Source organism: Marmota flaviventris, chromosome 8 (genome assembly GCF_047511675.1).
Source record: "Marmota flaviventris isolate mMarFla1 chromosome 8, mMarFla1.hap1, whole genome shotgun sequence".
Taxonomy (NCBI): Eukaryota; Metazoa; Chordata; class Mammalia; order Rodentia; family Sciuridae; genus Marmota; species Marmota flaviventris.
The window spans coordinates 130,817,070-130,836,133 of NC_092505.1; the positions used below are offsets into that span (position 1 = coordinate 130,817,070).

Below are 19,064 nucleotides of genomic sequence, written 5' to 3' on the forward strand. Positions count from 1 at the left end.
CAAATGTTAGATTCTTTCATACCTTTTCTTCATATTTTCATACAACCAAAGACATTCATTTCAGAAATCAGTTAACTAGTGAGATTAATCTTACAGACTATGGCACACCAAACCTCTATGAAATCAAAGTCATTACTGTGGCATCCTTCACATGGTATGCTTACTGACTTACATGGTTACAGGTACAATGGGAAGTTATATAACCCCCTTACAAGTTTACACTCAGATACAATTGAATAGCACCAAAAAATATTAACTTTGAATCCTACAACTTTTAAGATAAATGAGAATTTATTTGCTGCCACAAAATGCACCCTATTACTTATATATTATTTCCCATTTTAACTGGTTTAAATACGTTTAAATAATCTTAGTTAAATATGAAAAAAAGGAAAAATTCTATTTCTAAATTCCACCTACAATAAAACACTCATCAGTAAGGGTCTAATAAACAGTTTATTAAACTGAAACACCTTTACTTATAGCAATCCCAAGCTATAAAGTATAAGAAAAGTGAACCAGTATTTTTCCCAAAAGAGACAGCAACAAAGAATTTCCAGAGACTCCCTAAAAATGAGAATGCCTTACACACACACACACACACACACACACAAACCTATACATTATATATGCAAATATTAAACACTGAGCCTATGACTAGAAGGCATTGCTAAGGGAATGGTATTAGAAATGAAAATATAGGTGGTCATGTCCCTAAAAAGAGTGAAAGAACTGACAGTAATATCACACCTTACAATAAAGTAAACAGGTAATTAACAAGCAAAAGAAAGCCATCTACTGCAGATTCTAATAAGTAAATTTGAGGAATAGTTCTGATTTTAGAAATGTCTACTTGGAATTTTATAAATGGATAAAAAGGGAAAAGACATTACAGACTCAAAAGGCCTGGCCCACTCCAAAAGAAATAATTCAGGACACTTCAGACTTGATTTCAAAGAATGGTAACATTGCAATTAAATAATAACTGTGTCAAGAGCACAAAACACACTTAAAATGTACTTACTGGCTAAAAAGTCAAATTAAGAGCTGAATTTCACTGACCAGTAGCTACAATTTTTAATCTAGCTTTCAAAGTTTTTATTTACCAGTAAATACACTAGTAAATCATAAAATTCTAAAATCCTAAACCAAAGTAGAATCAAATTAATTTGATAAAACCATGAGAAAAGGATTAAGATTATAAAAGCTACTATGTTTCCTAGGCAGAGATCTAACTCATCTCTCTGAAAAATGCATAAAGCCTTGAAATTAGAGGCCAAAAGATCCGTGCCCAAAAGTAACTTCCCTAAATACATTCATTGACTAGGATAAAGAAAATCACTAACCTAGCAACTCTTTCATACCAGGCACTTGTACACTCTGCCCTGTTTAATCTTAATAAACCTAAGAAGAGTCATCACCATCTCTTCAAATGTGGAAAAAAAAAATTGAGGCTATGAAGAATTAAATTCCTTGCCTTTGGTTGGAACAGTGTTTCTCAATCTTTGGCAGCTCTGACATTTGGGACTAGATAATTCTTTCAAAGAGGGAGGTGCTGACTTGTGTATGGTAGAACGTTTACCAGCATCCCCAGTGGCATTCCTGTATCTGTGACAACCTAAAACGTCTCAAGGCCATTGCCCAATATCCCTTGCAGGGCAAAATCATCCCAGGTGAGAACTACTGAGTTCAAATGGAAGACAGCATTTTCATTCAATCAAGGATAGGTATGTGTCAGACTGTTCAAAGTGAATAAGGGACAACTTGAAGGTCTCTGCCCTCAAGAGCTCACTTTGAAACCTGGTCTTCCAACTCAACTGGTGCTCTCTTTCAAACCTCCCTCCACATACAGCCCTCTAAAGGCTCACACCATGAACTTTCTGACCTTCTATAAGTGTCCCACCCCCACAACCCCTAAATTAGCTCACTCCTCCAACCATCATCAGTGACATCTCTACTCAACCCACTTAGGCTGGCTTGACATCTTGCTGTCACTTCTGACAAACTCTCCATTCATTCCCCAGTTATCTGGTCACTACCCAAGTCGTGCTGGGTTTTCCTAAGAGTAAAATATCTCTCCCAGTCATCGCTACTCTCCATTCCCATCACTCTTAATAAATACAAACCCTTCTCTCTTATCTTTCTCCTAACAGAAGATATCAGAAAGAACTAATCTCTTGGTCTCTCATGTGGATTAAGGGTATATATCAAGATATCATAACTGAACTATAAACTTTCCAGTGTAGGGTAGTCAACAAAGACCACATCTTTTTCTGGGGTGGGAAGGAAAGTGGAATTTCCCATCTCACTGGCTCAGATATACTAACTTCAAAGCCAGATGTTACCTCTCAGTAAACAGCAGCCCTCACAAGTGTTAAGAAAAGGACATAGCAGAGATTAGTTTGCATGCCATTGCAAAGTGGCTTGTATGCTATTTCTGGCACTTTTGCCATGAACAGCTTTTGCCTGCTCCAAGGAAATGTAAATGACATTCAACAGAGGAAGTAAGGTACAACTCTCAAAGAAAGCTTGAACCAAATAGTATTCCTGCCCCTGCCAATGTAGAAACCCATATGAAGGCAGGTAAAGCTCTCTGCGAGGAGAACATTAAAATAGACAATCAAACAAAATCTAGTAAAAAGACTACCAAGGAGATATATATATCTCTTATATAACATATATGGATAATATCATAGCATCAAAAGTATAATTTACTGAAAGTGAAAGGCTGATTTAAGATGGGAGGAAATCCAGAACCTATTAAAACAGTTGATTTAGCCCTTAGGCAGAGAATAGAATTTTACTGTACCAATGTTCCTTAGGAAATGTTTTATCCTTTTTAACTTCAAGGCACCAAAAGATAAAGACACTATAATAAATTCAATCTGAAATGCATAAACTAATCAAAAATTTTAACTTATATTTCAGATTTTTAAAAAAAAAAAAAAAAGTTCAAAAAAAAGATGATAGGTAACATCCTAAATGTTTCCACTTCAGTTTTCCTATACAAAGCTCAATATCAAACCACTGTGTAGAGCAGCAAATGCATTCAGTATTTAAGTTCCTGCTGCTATACTAACTTTATAAGATTGTTTTAAGTAGGTATATAATTAATTTCTGTAACTATAGTTTAATGTTTTAGAGCTTTCTAAGAATATAGTACTAAATTGCTGCATTTCCTCTTGGGAGGGGCACAAATTTAAGTCAGCATGTTTATGAAATGACCAAATCTCAAACCAAAAGGCCTTACTTAAAAAAAATATAAAGTATAATTAACAGGCTTATTAAATAATTCCAATTCACACATTCTCTAACGTCTGTCACAGGGTAAAAAAAAAGGTAGAGACTGAAATTGAACTAGAAGCCAGTTACTGGCACCTTAAGATAATGCTCCTGACCATTACTACCACTGTCCTATTGACAATAACCTATGGCAGGCTTTAGTATTTCATTCAAACTTTTTCTAAATGTATCACAAGCTTTGCATAAAACTAACCTCATTCAACACAATTGGAGTAATTTACTTTTAATTCCAATTTTAAGTTGTCAAGAACAACTTAGGGCCTAAAGACAGAAGATGTATTAACAAATGTATCTTTAAGATATTATATGTAAGAACAATGAATTTAAAATTCACCCCAGTTAATTTTACCAAGCCATGATGTTTTTTCCACCTCAAAAATAAAATTGAACCTTATAAAGCATATCACAGTAAACTAAGATCTCAAAAGAAAAATCACTCTTGGGCCCAAGGGGTGTGTTCCCTAGGAAACTATTTGTTTCATGATGCTTCAGTTCAGAGAAATGAATTCTGCTGACAGTAAAGAGGAATGATAAAAATATTAAGACAAATCAAGTACTTAGGATTCAACTGTATTGCTTACAAATAATAATTTCTTCAAAATCCTTTCTCTGGCTTAAATTACTATGTTTATAAAATGCTGCCAAATACACAGTATCTTTTTTTTTTTTTTTTAAATTTCAAGTCTTTTTCAGAGTACTGATTAAGAATACCTTTTATTAGCCAGACATGGCGGCACACACCTGCAATCCCAGAGACTCACAAAACTGAGGCAGGAGAATCACAAGTTCAAGGCCAGCCTGAGCAACTTAGTGAAGTCCCATCTCAAAATAAAAAAGGGCTAGGGGCATAGGTCAGTGAAGAGCACTCTTGGGTTAAATCCCCAGTACCATGCATACACACAAAAAAGCGTGCATGCACACATGCAAATAAGTGATACATACATATGTGTGTATGTATGATAAAAATATTAAGACAAATCAAGTACTTAAGATTCAACTGTATTGCTTACAAATAATAATCTCTTCAAAATCCTTTCTCTGGCTTAAATTACTGTGTATATATACACATGCATATACATATACATTTGTATACTTTACTGACAAAGTTGCAAATAAAATAGATTATATTTTTCAGATTTAAACATATATAATATCTTTATAACCTGGTTTCCTATTTCCAGTTAAGGGAATGTAAAAGATGGTTTTCTTTTTCTTTCTTTTACCAATTATCCTAATAGTCTTTTTTTGAGACATTCCTAGATGATTAAGAATTTGAACTGAGTAAGACATTATTTTAAAAAGTAAATACTATCACTATCAATTGCCACCAAAAGAGATGGATTATTTTCTAGACCTAACAGCTCTGCCTATAATCTTAAAGTAACTATGTCTCAAACTCTTAAAGTATATTGTAGTTCTATCCACTAGTCAAAGACATTTAAGCAACAGTAAATAGTTTCATGAGCGTGAAATTTACAATGGGTTTTCTAAGAGAATGGCCAATTTATTCTAAAGAATAATTCATTAGGAATAGAAAACTTTTTGCAAAATTCTACAGGTAGAAATATCTTTTCTAATAAGTCAACCCTTTAAACATACCAACAATTTTTAAAACTAAGAAAAACAGTTGTTTACCTGTGCATCTCAGATTACTAAGTGGTAACTATTTAAACTTGTGACAAACATGTAAGGAGTTCAGGTCGTGGATAAAATCCTTCCTCACAAAAGGATATCTAGGACCAGTCCCTGAAATTCCAGGAAATTAGCATTTCAAATGCTCGTAGTGTGGCACTAAGTATTCATGAAACATCCTGAAGACTTTGGCTAAAAGCTTTGCTGACAAAGTTTAAGTGGGAGAAAGGTCCAGAAGAATCAAAACTTAAACACCAAAAAAAAAAAAAAAAAAGAAAGGAAGAAAAAATCACCATTGCTGAAGGGAAGGTACATGGATGAAGCCATTTCCTCCTAAAAAGTAACCACTGTAGATATGACACACTACTTAAGAACATCCACAGTGATGCTCTAAGGACCTACTACACCATTCTCACCTAGATATAACTTATCTGTGGACCTCCTGGAGTACTCTGTTTCTGGAGAACAATAGCATCATTCACTCACTCATGAAAGCTGGGTGCCAACCACTATTCTGGCCAGGCTGCATATCAGGCTTCATTTATTACACCAACCCTCCAAGAAGGAATTATCTCAATTACAGATGATTAAACTTAGAAACTGAGAAAACAATTTTTTAGAAGGGGAAAAAAACACCTTTATCTACACTGGTTCCTGGCTTCTTGGTAGGTTTATTTTTCCTATAGGCTTAAAGCACTAGAACTATAGAAAATTCCTTACTTAACTCCACCTGTCACTTAATAATGACATCTTCATCTTGAGCATTTTGGCCACCACTGAACAACATTCAACTGTCCTAACAACATTTTTTTCAGGTGGCACATTAGTATGTATCAAGCAACAGACTATTTACAGTTAACATATACTGAGCATTTAGTGTATGCTAGACACCGTTTAAATGCTTACAACCACCTCATAGCAAGCTAAGTTCTATCATTATCTTTATTTTTACAGATGAAGAAACTGAAGCACAGAAAGCTTTAATAATTTGTACAAGGCCAAATAACATTAAGCAGAGATTCTGCATTTAAATAAGCCTGCCTAATTCCACAACCCATGCTCTTAAACTCTATTCCCCCCACCAAAGATAATTTACACACTATTTCTCATTTAATCCTCTCAATTTTATGAGCTAAACATTTTCAGTCCCAACTAAAAGGATAATAGAAGCTCAAAAACGTGAAGTAATTTGCCTAAAATAATTAAGGATTTCAGTAGTTAAGGCAACATTTGAATGTATTTTTGTTTCATGCTTCCAAACTGCCAATAATGCATTAGGTCAAAACTTTAAAAAGGCAAGAAATAGTGATGTATGTATTTTTAGATGATCAATAGCTCTTGAAAAATTCTAGGATAAACACAAGTTCTTTAAAAATATTTAAATATGAAAAAGAAAAAAACATAATGGTAGTGAAAATTGACAAAAATAGTCTCTTGATGGTCAAAAATAATGGGGTAGAAAGCATCACAAGTTTTTAATAAGACTCATAGTTTTATAATATGAAGACACATCATTAATATTTGGCCATAAAATACAGAAACAAGCATATACCACGCTTCTATCTCACAACCACCCCCTCCCACCTCAGCAGATAATGAGAGTCAGCTTTATTACTCATGCTTTTCTTCCTAAGACATCAAGAAAGAAAGCCAAAAGCTAAGAATCCACCTACTTAGGCTACTTTCTTAAATTTGGTAACATTCTGAAAATAAAAGCTCATGAACATAGTGTTTTAAATGTTAAGATATTTCTACCAAGAAACATGTATATTTAATATTGTATTTTGCAAAAAAAAAAAAAAATCCTTTTCTTAAGTCTGTAAACTAAAGACAAAGAGATAAAAGGCTCAGAGAAATGATTTTCCCATATCATCAGACAAAAACATCACTGCTTTCAAATGCTATTTCTGAAGACTCAATTAGACAGTATAACTCCTCTACAGTTATACACTTTAGTATTTCAGAAAATGTCTTCCAGCAATCATCCACCCAGAGTAAAAATGGGCAATATAATCTTGCCTTTCATCACCCTTCCTACTTATCCCAGAGGTCTCAGCATTACAGATTACTGTATCTTAAAAAAAAAAAAAACATTTTAAAATTACTAGTCCTACTTAGACAATCAGGCTTCACTCTCAACAATGGAAAAAACAAATTAGAAGCAGCAGCAGCTCAAACACAGATCCTCTGCACCAGATACAGATTTTAAAAACCAAAAGATACAAGAGAGAAAACTGTAATTTAAGTATCTTTTATTGTATGGAGAGGGTTTGAGGGGAAGACGGGAGGATGATTACACACAAGCCAGAAATCAGTCCAAAGTGATGTTCAGGAAAGGGAGAAAAAAAAATTTATTCAGAACTTCAATTTTTTTAAAATACCAGTGCTGTGTATGAAAATCTTTATAAATATTTTAAAATGCCCAACGAAGCAAGTAACATGAATGGGAATCTAATGTGTTCAAAGTATACCATGGACAAACAGGTTCCACTGTCAACCTCCTAAAGGATGTTTTGAAATAGGGTGGAACTTTAAAAAGGGAAATCACCTCTTAAGATTTCATTAAACACAAGAAAACACAAGAGGTTTTCTTTGGTTGTTTTTTTTTTTTTTTTTTTTTGGCGTTTGTGTGTGTGTGTGTGTGTGTGTGTGTGTACACCAAAAGACAATGAGTTTTCCCCCCAAAGCTAGAGATTTAAAAATTGTTTTCTTTCTTATAAATCAATGTAGTCACACAAGATATCAGGGCTTGATATGCAAATATACAGATAAAATCCATCCCCTTCCCTTCCCGTTTCCACTTCTCCTGGAGTGATTCCTTTCAAATGTCTGTTTAAACATGCAAGATGCCATCTAAAATGAAAACTTCCTTTCCATTTCCTACGCTAAAGAAAACTGCAATTTCCCAGGAAAGGAAAATCATGCTATCTGTCACCCACAGAACATTAATCCCTGAAATGCCCATGTTACCAACATAAAAGCTAGGTACCCTTAGAAAGCAAATCCTCGGACACTTTACAAGCAAAGAAAAATAAAATAAAATCACGAAAATAAAAAGGTGGAAAAAGACAACTTAAAGGCAAACCACCACACCCTCAACTCTGCGTTGCAACCCATCTACCAGGGCCCTTTACCTTCATTTTCCATCGAAACTGCACTCGAGTTGATGGCTACAAAGTCTTTAGTGTCAGCCACGGCCACACTGGGAATAGAGAGGAGAGGAGGACAAGGAAGAGAAGCCCCCGGAATCCCAGGCTGTCACCCCCGCTCCCGGCCACGCGTCCCACGGCTGCTCCCACCACCCCTAGCAGCTGCATCTGCAAGAGAAATCAGGAGAAGCGGAGCTGACGAGAGAGGCAGAGGAGGGCGACCCCTGCCCAGCCGCCACCTCCGGAGCCCCCAGGTTCCTCGACCGCCCGCCCTCTCTCCCTCCCGCGACGCCCCAGCTCACACCGGCGGGGCGGTGCCCCAGAAACGCTCTACAGCCAGGGCATCCCCGGACGCCCCCTTCCCTCGGGACCTAGAAGTTTCTAGAAACGGGAGCGGGAGATAATCCCAGTACCCACCCAAAACCCAGAACCCCCTTCTCCGGGCTGCGAGGACTCACTCGCGGGGCTCGCGGGGGCGCCCCGCGCGCCTCAGGCGAAAAGGAGCGGCTCGCAGCGCGGCGGCGCAGGACAGGAGTCGTGAGGGAAGACCGGCGGGCGGGGAGGGGAAAGGAGAGGAGGTGAGAGGGCCCGTCACGGTCAGCCCCGCCGGCTCCGCGCGACCGCGCTGGTCTGCTCCCGCCTCCGCCTCCTGCGCTCCGCCCCTCCCCGCCGCTGGCCGCCCCGGAGCACCCCGCACTCCCGGGCCCGCCGCGGACCGAGCTTTGTAGCTACTCCTTCCGCTGCGAGAGGCGCGCGCGCAGGCGCATTCCCACTCACGGATAGCAAGGCGGAAGTGAAGCGAAGGCCCAGTCGGCTGCCCGAATGGGCGCTGTTTGGGGCCTGAGTAGTCTGGTAGGAAGGCGCGAGGGGTTGGCGGCCCGATTCGTCCCTGCCTGCCTTGTCGCGGCGGCTCCTCGCTGACCCCCACAACGGTGCCTGCCCGTGCTACACACCCAATGGGCGCCAGGGTCGGAGGCCCGCCTGCCCCCCGCGCCGGCCACGCATTCCCAGGAGGCGGCCATGGGGTCGAGCCAGACGGACAGGCACAGTCATGGCCGCTGCCCCAGAGGCATTTGAACGCTCTCAGCAAATTCGACAGGGAAAGCCCCTCCCGTCTGGCGGCCGTCACAATCTCGGCAGGCGACGCAGAGGGCCGCCAGAGGATGGGGTGATCGCGGAGAGGCGCGGGTGTTCCTGCCCTGCACCGCAGGTCCGCGAACGGCCTCCGGCGCTTCGCACCCTCCCTTGCAAAACACCTGCTCTTGGCCGCTTCGCTCTTGTGAGAGCAGGTCACCGTGGGGCTACTTCACAAAATTCTGACTGGGTGAGGGGTGCGCTTCAGTACCCGTGTATAATGGAAGTGCAAGGTTCGAACTCAACTGGAGGAAAGACTACTGACCTTTACTTTCGAGTGTATGGAACCAGAGAGGCTAAAAGAGCAACTAAAGAATAGTACTCAGGCGATGGAAATTGAAGAACAGACCTTACCGTTGACCGCTAGCTATGTGTCTTGCCACGTTAACCTTTCCCATGCTCAGCACCTCACAGAGACCCCCTATTAATGTTTCTTGATGGACGATTGGTTTTAATAAGCCTTGGTGAGCCAGACACAGTAGCCGTTGAACGAATGCTTCTCGTATCCTTATCCACTAGAGGGCAGAACTACACCTGGTGAGTTACTACGCATACTCCAAAGCACCCAAGGCCACTCAAGAAAACCCCTGCCCTATTTGCAAGAGGTGTTTTCTTCATCAACCCATTGCAGATTTGCCACTTAACTCAGGTTCTGTAACATAATTCAGTATGCTAAGCACATGTCCAAAAACATAAATGCAATGAGTTGCCTGTTTTCATGTTTGGTCCACAATTAGTTGAGCTAGTCTAGTATCAAAAATTCTGGACAGCTTCTAAGTTAACGCTTTTTCAAAGATATATTGAGCTTCTATTCAGTGAGTTTACTTCAAAGCTGCACTATCAAGTAGATTTCTAATCTAAGTTACTATCTATGATCCATTTTGACTTGCATGCTTAGTGATTTTGTCTGCATAGTGCCATTTCCTGATTTGTACACTAAATATGCTCTCTTGCTCAAAGTTATCATTTTGTAACAATTATTACTGTACCTGATGAACCTTGATACTAAACACAAAATAGCTAAGGTAGGAAATTATTCCATATAAACTAGTTGATATTAGTATACGGACTTATAAAATACAGGTTGTCTTACTGTACAAAGTTTGGCTGAAACAGGGTGCTGGGGATTGAACCCAGGGCCTGAGCTGTGTTAGGCAAGTGCTTTACCACTGAGCTATATACATCCTCAGTTTGGAAACATTTTATGTAAGCAACCTCTCCGAATTCTCTGTTGTACCCTGCAATACTCCAGTAATAGCACTGAATCCATAAATAAGTACCCAAAATATTTACAGCACTAAAAGTGGCCTACACTTTTTGATTGCCTAAATTCTGAAAGCCACAAAAGAAACTGAATAAGACCAACTTTACCCAGAAGGATTGTTATTACATACTTAATTCTTCATCCACTACCAGTCATCTTACAAATTCCTAGGACGGAAAGCAGCAAAGAGCCTGAATTGATAGGTGGTTCAACCATTTAGTTGATCTGTGATCCTCATCAACATCTTTACAGAATGATTCTCTATTCTGAACCAAAACACCTCTCCCACCAAGCTGACCAGCATCAGTAGCACCAACTTTGACTTCCAGGGTGTATTAAAGATAGAATTTATTACGAATGTGGATATGTTTTGTGTACAAAAGATAGCATTAATTAATAGTGTTCAAGCCAGAGCAGTGGGGAATGCTTCCTTCTTGGAGCAGAAGAGACCAAACTAAACTGACATAAGATCATTGAATAGCCATCTGTAACTCCTCATTTTGGAGGAAGGGGAATAAAATATATGTGTACTTCAAATGTAAGTTTTAAATACACATTCACATATGCATACACACTACCCTTCTTAATAAGATTGTCATAAGATCTGAAAAAATGAAGACAGGTTTTAAATTATAAGCACTATGAAAGTAGAAGATTATCATACAGATAAACAAGCAAAAACTGGAATATTAGCTAAACTGAGATTATTGTCAATAAAATGTATTATATCCAAAGTTCCTCTGATTTATTCCTTAAAAACCAGTTCTAAAATATTGGTTTTACTCATTTTGTTCTAAATATTCAATCCACAATATTAAATGCGTCTGATGCAGGCCCTGAGTTCAATCACCACTATGGAAAAAAAAGTGGGGAGGGGGACACTCAAGCAATAAGGAAATTTGTAAGTCTTCTCTGCCTGTGAAAAATATTTACAAATGGAGAAGACTGCAGAAGAATGGTCATGATGTTCTAATTTATTTATACTATGACTTATTCCACAAAGGATGTGAGGCATCTTGTTTTTAATATCAAATTTGACAGCTGACATTTTTATAAACCTAGATGACAAAGGAATATGTACTCCTTTAGATTTAAAAACTAAAACTTGGAAAAGGTTATTTTAAAATATTTCATCAATTAATGTTTTTTTTTTTAAAAAAAAAAAAAAAGCTTGTAATACTGTCCAAAGTACCAGAGATTAATAGTTAAGAAATTTCACCTAGCTGCTAAAAGAGAGATTGGCCTCGTTTTGGTGGGTTTTGTTTCATTTTTGGTGCTGGAGATTGAACTCAGGACACTGTGCATGTTAAACATGTGCTGTATCACTGAGAAATAACCCTCAACCCCAGAAATTATCATTTTTTAATTGAACATTTTATAAAAAACAGTTTTTTGTTTGTTTGTTTTGCATTGCTGGGGATCAATCCCCTTGCACATGCTAGGCAAGCACTCTACCAATGAGCTACACCGTCTAACCCTCAACACTATTTTTTTTTTTTAAAGAGAGAATTTTTTAAATATTTATTTTTTAGTTTTCGGTGGACACAACATCTTTTATTTTAATTTTATGTGGTGCTGAGGATCGAACCCAGTGCCCCATGCATGCCAGGCGAGCGCGCTACCGCTTGAGCCACATCCCCAGCCCCCCACAACACTATTTTTATAAGCTAACCTACTCCAAGAGAACAGCAGAATCATTTTTCTTCTAACACAATGAATAACATGCTAAGTGTCAAGTTCAAGGAAATATAGTCTTATTGCAAAAAAAAAAAGTCATATGAAATCAGTGTCTAACAACTACCTGCCAGAATTGCTATAAATCTGCTTGGCTCCATGTTTTAACAGTGTTGCAGTAAAAATTAAAAACAAAAATTAAAAGTTGAAGGGCTCAAATATGAGCTGTAATTGGTTGGGTTTTGATTTTGGTTTTTGTGGTACTGGGCATTGAACATAGAGAATCTCTACCACTGAGCCACTCCCCAGCTGGCCTCAAATTTGCAGTCCTCCTGCTTCAGCTGCGGGAGGTACAGGGATTACAGGTGTGCACCATCATGCCCAAGTTGGTTGTTTTTAATACCAGATAGATCCGAAAGTACTCTGCAAATATTTCATCGCCCACAAAATTCCATAGCCTCTTATACACTTACTACCTTCTAAGCAAAATATTTGATGAAAATTTGAAGTATACTCTGAATTTTTATTTTCAAAGTCTGTAACATTAACTGGGTTGTTAAGTCTATACTATCAATCTCTTGTGGGTTGGAGTTAAGAGTAGACAGGGACACAGCTGAGGATAAGAAAGGGAAGGAGAGAGAACAAGGCATGAGTCCCAAGTCCAAGAGTCAACTTCATTATTTCTTTGGAAAATAGACTTACAATTTTCCAAATTACATAAACCCTAGGAGTTGTTTTGAAATGTAAATGTCCCATTCTGAGCCGGACATGGTGGCACACAGCAGTAATCCTAGCAACTCCAGAGTCTGAGGCAGAAGGATTGCAAGTCCAAGGCCAGCCTCTGCAACTTAATGAGATACTGACTTAAAATTTGAAAAAAAAAAAAAAAGAAAAAGCCAGTGGTAAAGTACCCCCTTGGTTCAATCCTCAGTACCTAAGGAAAAAAATGATACTATTCTGGGGACTTAGCGTAGAGCTCAGAGGCAGAGCATATAACTTGCATTCATAAGACCTTGAATATAATACCTAGCGCGCGCATACACACACACACACACACACACACACACACACATCCTATCTGGTTTCCAAACTTGCAAAATTCATCTCTGTCCTCAAAACATTTGACTGTAATAAATATGTAATGATGACCTATTGAATAAATAGATAATCTGGAAAATGGGTCATCCTAAAGCTCTGTTGTTGAATGAATAAATTCTAGCTTTGACTTTGCTACTTGCTTCATATGAACAAATCAAACCCAAGTTTCTACTTTCCTGTAAAACAAAGGGGAGTTAAGGGATTTTGAAAAGTATAAAAGGAAACACACATCTCCAAAACCACAAAGAAGTTAACAAGGACAACTTGATCTGAACAAGAATTAAGTCCTAATCAGTATTGAGCACTGCCAAGAGCAGATAAGCTTGTACACTCAGATTTTGAGCCCAGGTGATCATTTGAAACTGAGATAACAATGCTCAGGTGCTTATTTCCATGCATGTAGGAAATTTCAGCTGAGCCTGTGCCTTGGATTTTGATGGCATGCCTATCAATTCTGGACAAAACCGAAAGTAGTATAATTTCCATCTCACTCTTCCATCATTTCTTTAGGGATCAAGGAATTTATTCAGTTCTTGGACAACTGGGAGGATGTTCACAAACAATAGGCCTTAGAATAGCCGAGTAAGCTACTTTGACACTGACCGTATTCTACTACCTTGGAAAGCTTTGCTGATGGTTTGTCATAAATCATTCAATCTATGGACCAGATTCCATATCATGTTTGTAAGTCCCCAGCTGTCCTCACAGTTATTATTCATCTTTCATTCAACTGCTTTCTCAATTTCACATCAAAAACATTTCAATCTCTCTTTATCCTACTGCATACTAGGATCTGAGAGAGCTTTGGGTAAGGTTTCATTTCCTCATACCTTCAAAATGGCACATTTTGCACTTCAAGTTTTCTGTCCCAACTAGAAGACAAATAATTTTTGCAAAGCTTGCATTTTGCTTGAATGTATCCCATGTCTTTTCGTGCCCCCCCACAGAAATCATCTCTTTCAACTGTGCTTCCTATTGTGAAAATAATGAGAAAAAAAGGCATAAAAATGCCATTATGATAATAAATTAGGGAGATAACAGCACAGAAATAGCCCAAGGCTTTACAAGGATCCTGAAATTTAGCACTGGCTACTCATGCAGACCATTATTCCCACTGAGCATACTACATCAAATATGGAACCCATTTCAAAGAGACGGGTTGCAATATACTTGATTTAGAAGGGAGAATTAGAATCTGGCAATATAGTTTGGGGGAAAATTAGAATTTAGCAATATAATTTGGGAGATAGAGAAGGTAAATTAAAAATTGGCAGGAAAGAATTTTTGCAACACAAAATTATTAAACCTTTAGGAAATTCTTCACTACAAATAAAGATCAAGTGGAAAATTAGAAGTATATTTACAGTATGCCTTCAGATAACTATTTTTTGCTTTCTGATTATAAAAGGTAATGCTTGTATAGCTTATAACAGAAGATAATAAAATTATTTAACATTGCTAATTTTCCTTTATTAGGGTGAATTGGGAAAACAAGAGTGGCGGGGGGGGGCGGGGGAGGCCCTACTACAGGCTTAGGGACAAATAAGCTGAGGTACAAATTTGGGGCTTGATCTGGCCCAGTCAACTCCCAATTCAAACAAGTGAGTGAAAAACTTTTCAAAGAAACTGCTATAGCTACTACTAGGAGTATTGGTATACTAAATGAACAGTACCCCTGTCTAGAGTATTTAATAGGAAGTTTATAAACTAGAAATGACATCAGGCCCTTTGTGGAGAGTAAAAGGATCTCTGTGTTATATTCTGAATGATAAAGTACATTTCGTAATGAACATTATGAATAATCTCAAATATTCATTCCCTTCCAGATCATTAGTTTCAGTATTTTTCAAAGTATGACCCTACCAGCAGCGCCAGCAGCACCAGCACCTGAGAAACATAGCAGAAATACAAATTCTCAGACCCTACTAAAACCTACTGAATCAAAAATTTGGGGGTTTGGAATCAGCAATCTGTGATTTAATAAGAGTTCGCAATGACCCTGAGTGCTTGGAAGTGCTGCAACCACCTTATGACCACTCCTTCCACCTTTCCCCAGGGAAAAGCCAATACCAAGACAAAGCAGTGATTGGAAGGAACCAATTCCCTTAATACATAATTAAATGAACAATTGTTATGCCAGATTCGTGGGACCCCCAATAGACCTCCAGGTGCCGAATCCGATGCAATTACACAAGAGTCTTTATTGCAAGCTTGAGCCTGGACTCACAACCGTTCCCAACGCAGCAGTCCCAGGGTCCTTTGTTCAGTGAGATTTTATAGGTTTTGGGGGGATACTCTATGCGTGTCACAACATCACACAGCAAATCATTCCATTCTGTGGGAAAGTCAAACAACAACTCTTAACATTGATTAGCACATTTACTGGTGGGAACAAGTTGGGTAGGGGTGATTGGTTAGTACAAGAGGGGGATTCCTTTGAACTGATTGGTTTAGGCCACGAGGGGTGTACGTGCTGAACTACATGGTTTCCCAACATATTATCAACCACCATAAACTACTTGGGGGTCATCTGGCATTCCAGGTATTTTCCCTGTCTCATGCTGATTGGAGGTTGCTAGGGGGTTGCTATGGGTCTTCACATAGCCTAACTGAGTCAGGGACACCTGGGGCCTCAGATCTCTCCTGTTATTTGTAGACAAACAACTCAGCTGGGTGGGTTTTGTGCCTAGGAGTGCTCTGTGGGTTTTTCCAAGGACCAGGGTCATGCCCCCTTCCTTGGACAGTTTTGCTCTGGGGTAGAGGCTGGTTTCTCAAAAATTGAGTCACATTAGTTTCTCACAATCAACCAACTCTGGAGCTTGCCATGCCACTACACTTCCTTTAATGTGAAGGAAAAAAAATTGTGTTCTGTTACTTGCAACTAGAAATATCCATATTGATATATTAAATTAGAAAACTAGTTTAGAAAAATAGGTTAAAATTTAACTGGTTGATGCTTTGGATGTGTTTCTATAAAAGTTAAAAGAGTTCAATATAATATGACATGGTTAAATGATGAAATATTATATTATTTAGGCAATGTTAATGAATGGGAAGTTACAGAATAAAATGTAAGTCAAAAAACTGAATAAGGGAGTGTGAGTGTGTGAGTGTGTGTGTGTGTGTTTTAAGTACCACATTAGCAGATGAAGTAAAACATCAATTATTGACTTCAGAAGTTTTGTTAACAAGTGTTTCTTTTTGTCTTTTTTCTTCTTTTTTCTCCCCACCACCCTGCCCCACTGGTGCTTTACCTATCCCCAACCCCTTTGGTTAAGACAGAATCTCATTAAGTTGCCCATGTTGGCTTCAAATTTGTAATCCTTCTGCCTCAGTCTCCTGAGTTGCTGGGATTATAGGCATGCACCATTATGCCTGGTAACAAGTGTTTCTTTTTTTTTTTCCCCTAGCTAGGATATTTTTAAATTATGTAACTGTATTTCATTCCTGAATATTAGTGCAATTTTAAAATTTTTATTTTCTTATGTAGTTATGTGCCCTAGTACCAATATTTTTTTCCTCCATGTTCTGCTTTTTTTTTTTTTTTTTTTTTTTGTGGTGCTTATGATTGAATCCAGGGATTCCCACACTCCATACAAGTTCTTTATCACTGAGCCCCAACCCCAGACATTTTTTTTTCCCTTCTAATTCTTCAACTACTGTTTATTTAGTGAAAGATTCTACTATGGAATTGGAAAACAAAATTAAGTTCATTTCCTTCTAAACTATTACATAATCTTTTCCTCCCAACAAACTTCACAAAAATATTTAATGTTTGTAACTTTGCACATGTTTGTTTCTGATTAAGAGCAGTTAAAAAGCTTAACAGGGCTATGGATGTAGCTCAGTGGTTGAGCTCTTACATAGCATGCATGAGGCCCAGGGTTCAATCCCTAGTACTGAAGAAGAAAAAAAGAAAAACCCTACATATATTCTTCCTATTTTATAAATTGCTGTCTTTTGCATACCAAATACAAAGTCAACCACTGAGCTATACCACCAAAATTACTCACTTTAACCCTGGAAAGTGAAAAAGTGCTTGGAAATGTAAAGATGCCAATGTTACATATTTGACTAAAACATTTAAATTGCTTTTATGGAAATGAGAATCAAATGTCACTGAACAACCACCAAAATGACACATTTGTTTAGAGCTTTCAGTTGACAAGGCACTTCCATGATGTAATTATATTTAATCTTCACAACACTATGAAGTAAACAGGTTAGGTCTCATTAATTGCTTCATATAACTGAAAAACTAAGACTCACACAGGTTAATTTCTCACTAATCAGGGACTAGGGTTGTGGCTCAGTGGTAGAGCACCAGTCTGGCATGTGTGAGGCAGTGGGTTCGATCCTCAGTACCACATAAAAATAAATTAATAAAATAAAGGTATTGTGTCCATCTACAACTAAAAAAATTAAAAAAAGAATTTGTCACTATTCAGTATTAAAGAGTCAAATATCTGTCTTGACTTCAATTGCAGAATATATTTTAATATTCTGCAAATATTACAGAATATTTAAGAGTCAGCACTGTTGATTGAATTAACCTTTTGTAGTTCATCATATTTCATTAATTTGTTACCTTTTTCAATTCAATGTGGCCCCATACAACCTTAATAGAGACTAATTCCTGAGTCTAGGATATCTGCCCCATAGCTCATTTGATGACATATAAGACTATATTAATAAAGTCATTTTTGGTCATTGCCTACATGTATTCACATGCTCTTATTTAACCTTTAAACACCATTACTGAGGAATTCATGCTTCAAGCAGAAGCTATTCAAGAATCCCTTGGGTTTATCTTCTCAAAGTCAAAAAGTGCTGCTAAAATGGAAGTGCAATCTTATGAATAAATAATCACAGACAAGCACTTTATAAAGATTATTCAATAGGTAATTGAGACATGTTCATTAACATGCACTATTGAAAAATTAACAGAATACATTTTAAACATATGTCCTAGATCTAAAAGCCACCAAGCAGCAGTAGAAATACTGATTTCATCTTTCCAGTTAAATTGTTGTTGTTGTGAGTCTTAATAATCATATTTACATGTTAACTAGAGTAAAGACAAGGGGATTTTTTAAAATATTAAGACCTCATAATGACTTTAGATCACATAGAGGACATTACAGTAGAGAACATAACAGCTATTATATAATTTTTATGTTCCATAATTTAAATCAACAACTAAAATTCTCAGTTGCTGCATCAATTTAATCAGTAAACAGCTATAAATGAAGTAAGTAAATAGATAATATATTTTAGGTCATATTTTTACAATAAACGCATCACTTGATCATTTCTTGCATTAGTAACCATTATGTAACATTAGGCATGGGACCACTGTGGTTGAAAATAGTCATTAAGAACTTGTGAAGCTGTAAATCATTACTATTCCTGTGGCTTAACCATGATTTTCGATCTTCTAAAGGTATACATGGTATTACTGGGAAGGGATGGCAACTCCTATCAAATTTGATTTTGAAAATGTGTATCATCAAGTGATCAGCATCTGTAGTGTAGGGTCCCTGCCACCTGGGAACTATTAGAAATGCAAATTCTTGGGCCCCACACTAACCCTACTAAATTGGCAACTCTGGAGTTGGGATCCAGTAATTCTGTTTTAACTAGTCCCTCAGGTGATTCCAATGCATGCTCAAGCTGATTAACAAGAAGCATAAAACTTTAATCAAGAAGTATTTTGATCCAGGTGTGGTGGCACACACCTGTAATCCCAGTGACTTGGGAGGCTGAGGCAAGAAGATCACAAGTTTGAGGTCAGCCTCAGCAGGCCCTAA

General features: G+C 37.8%; 1 protein-coding gene across 4 annotated transcripts in view; it reads right to left on the reverse strand.

The window, feature by feature from the left end:
• Atp2c1 (ATPase secretory pathway Ca2+ transporting 1) overlaps positions 1–19,064 on the reverse strand; it is a 133,718-nt gene that overhangs the window by 103,557 nt on the left and 11,097 nt on the right. Inside the window, exons 1-2 of one of the 4 annotated variants that reach the window (XM_027933926.2) lie at positions 8,543–8,806; positions 8,070–8,252 (exon numbers count right to left, since the gene is read on the reverse strand). The exons of 1 other annotated variant lie outside the window; for it this stretch is intronic. In XM_027933926.2, the coding sequence (XP_027789727.1) occupies positions 8,070–8,075 (6 nt within the window). In that variant the 5' untranslated portion in view covers positions 8,076–8,252; positions 8,543–8,806. Of the gene's footprint in view, positions 1–8,069; positions 8,253–8,501; positions 8,517–8,542; positions 8,807–9,572; positions 9,681–19,064 lie in introns of those variants that run through there. 2 more of the 4 variants (XM_071615657.1, XM_071615658.1) reach the window with 2 other exon arrangements.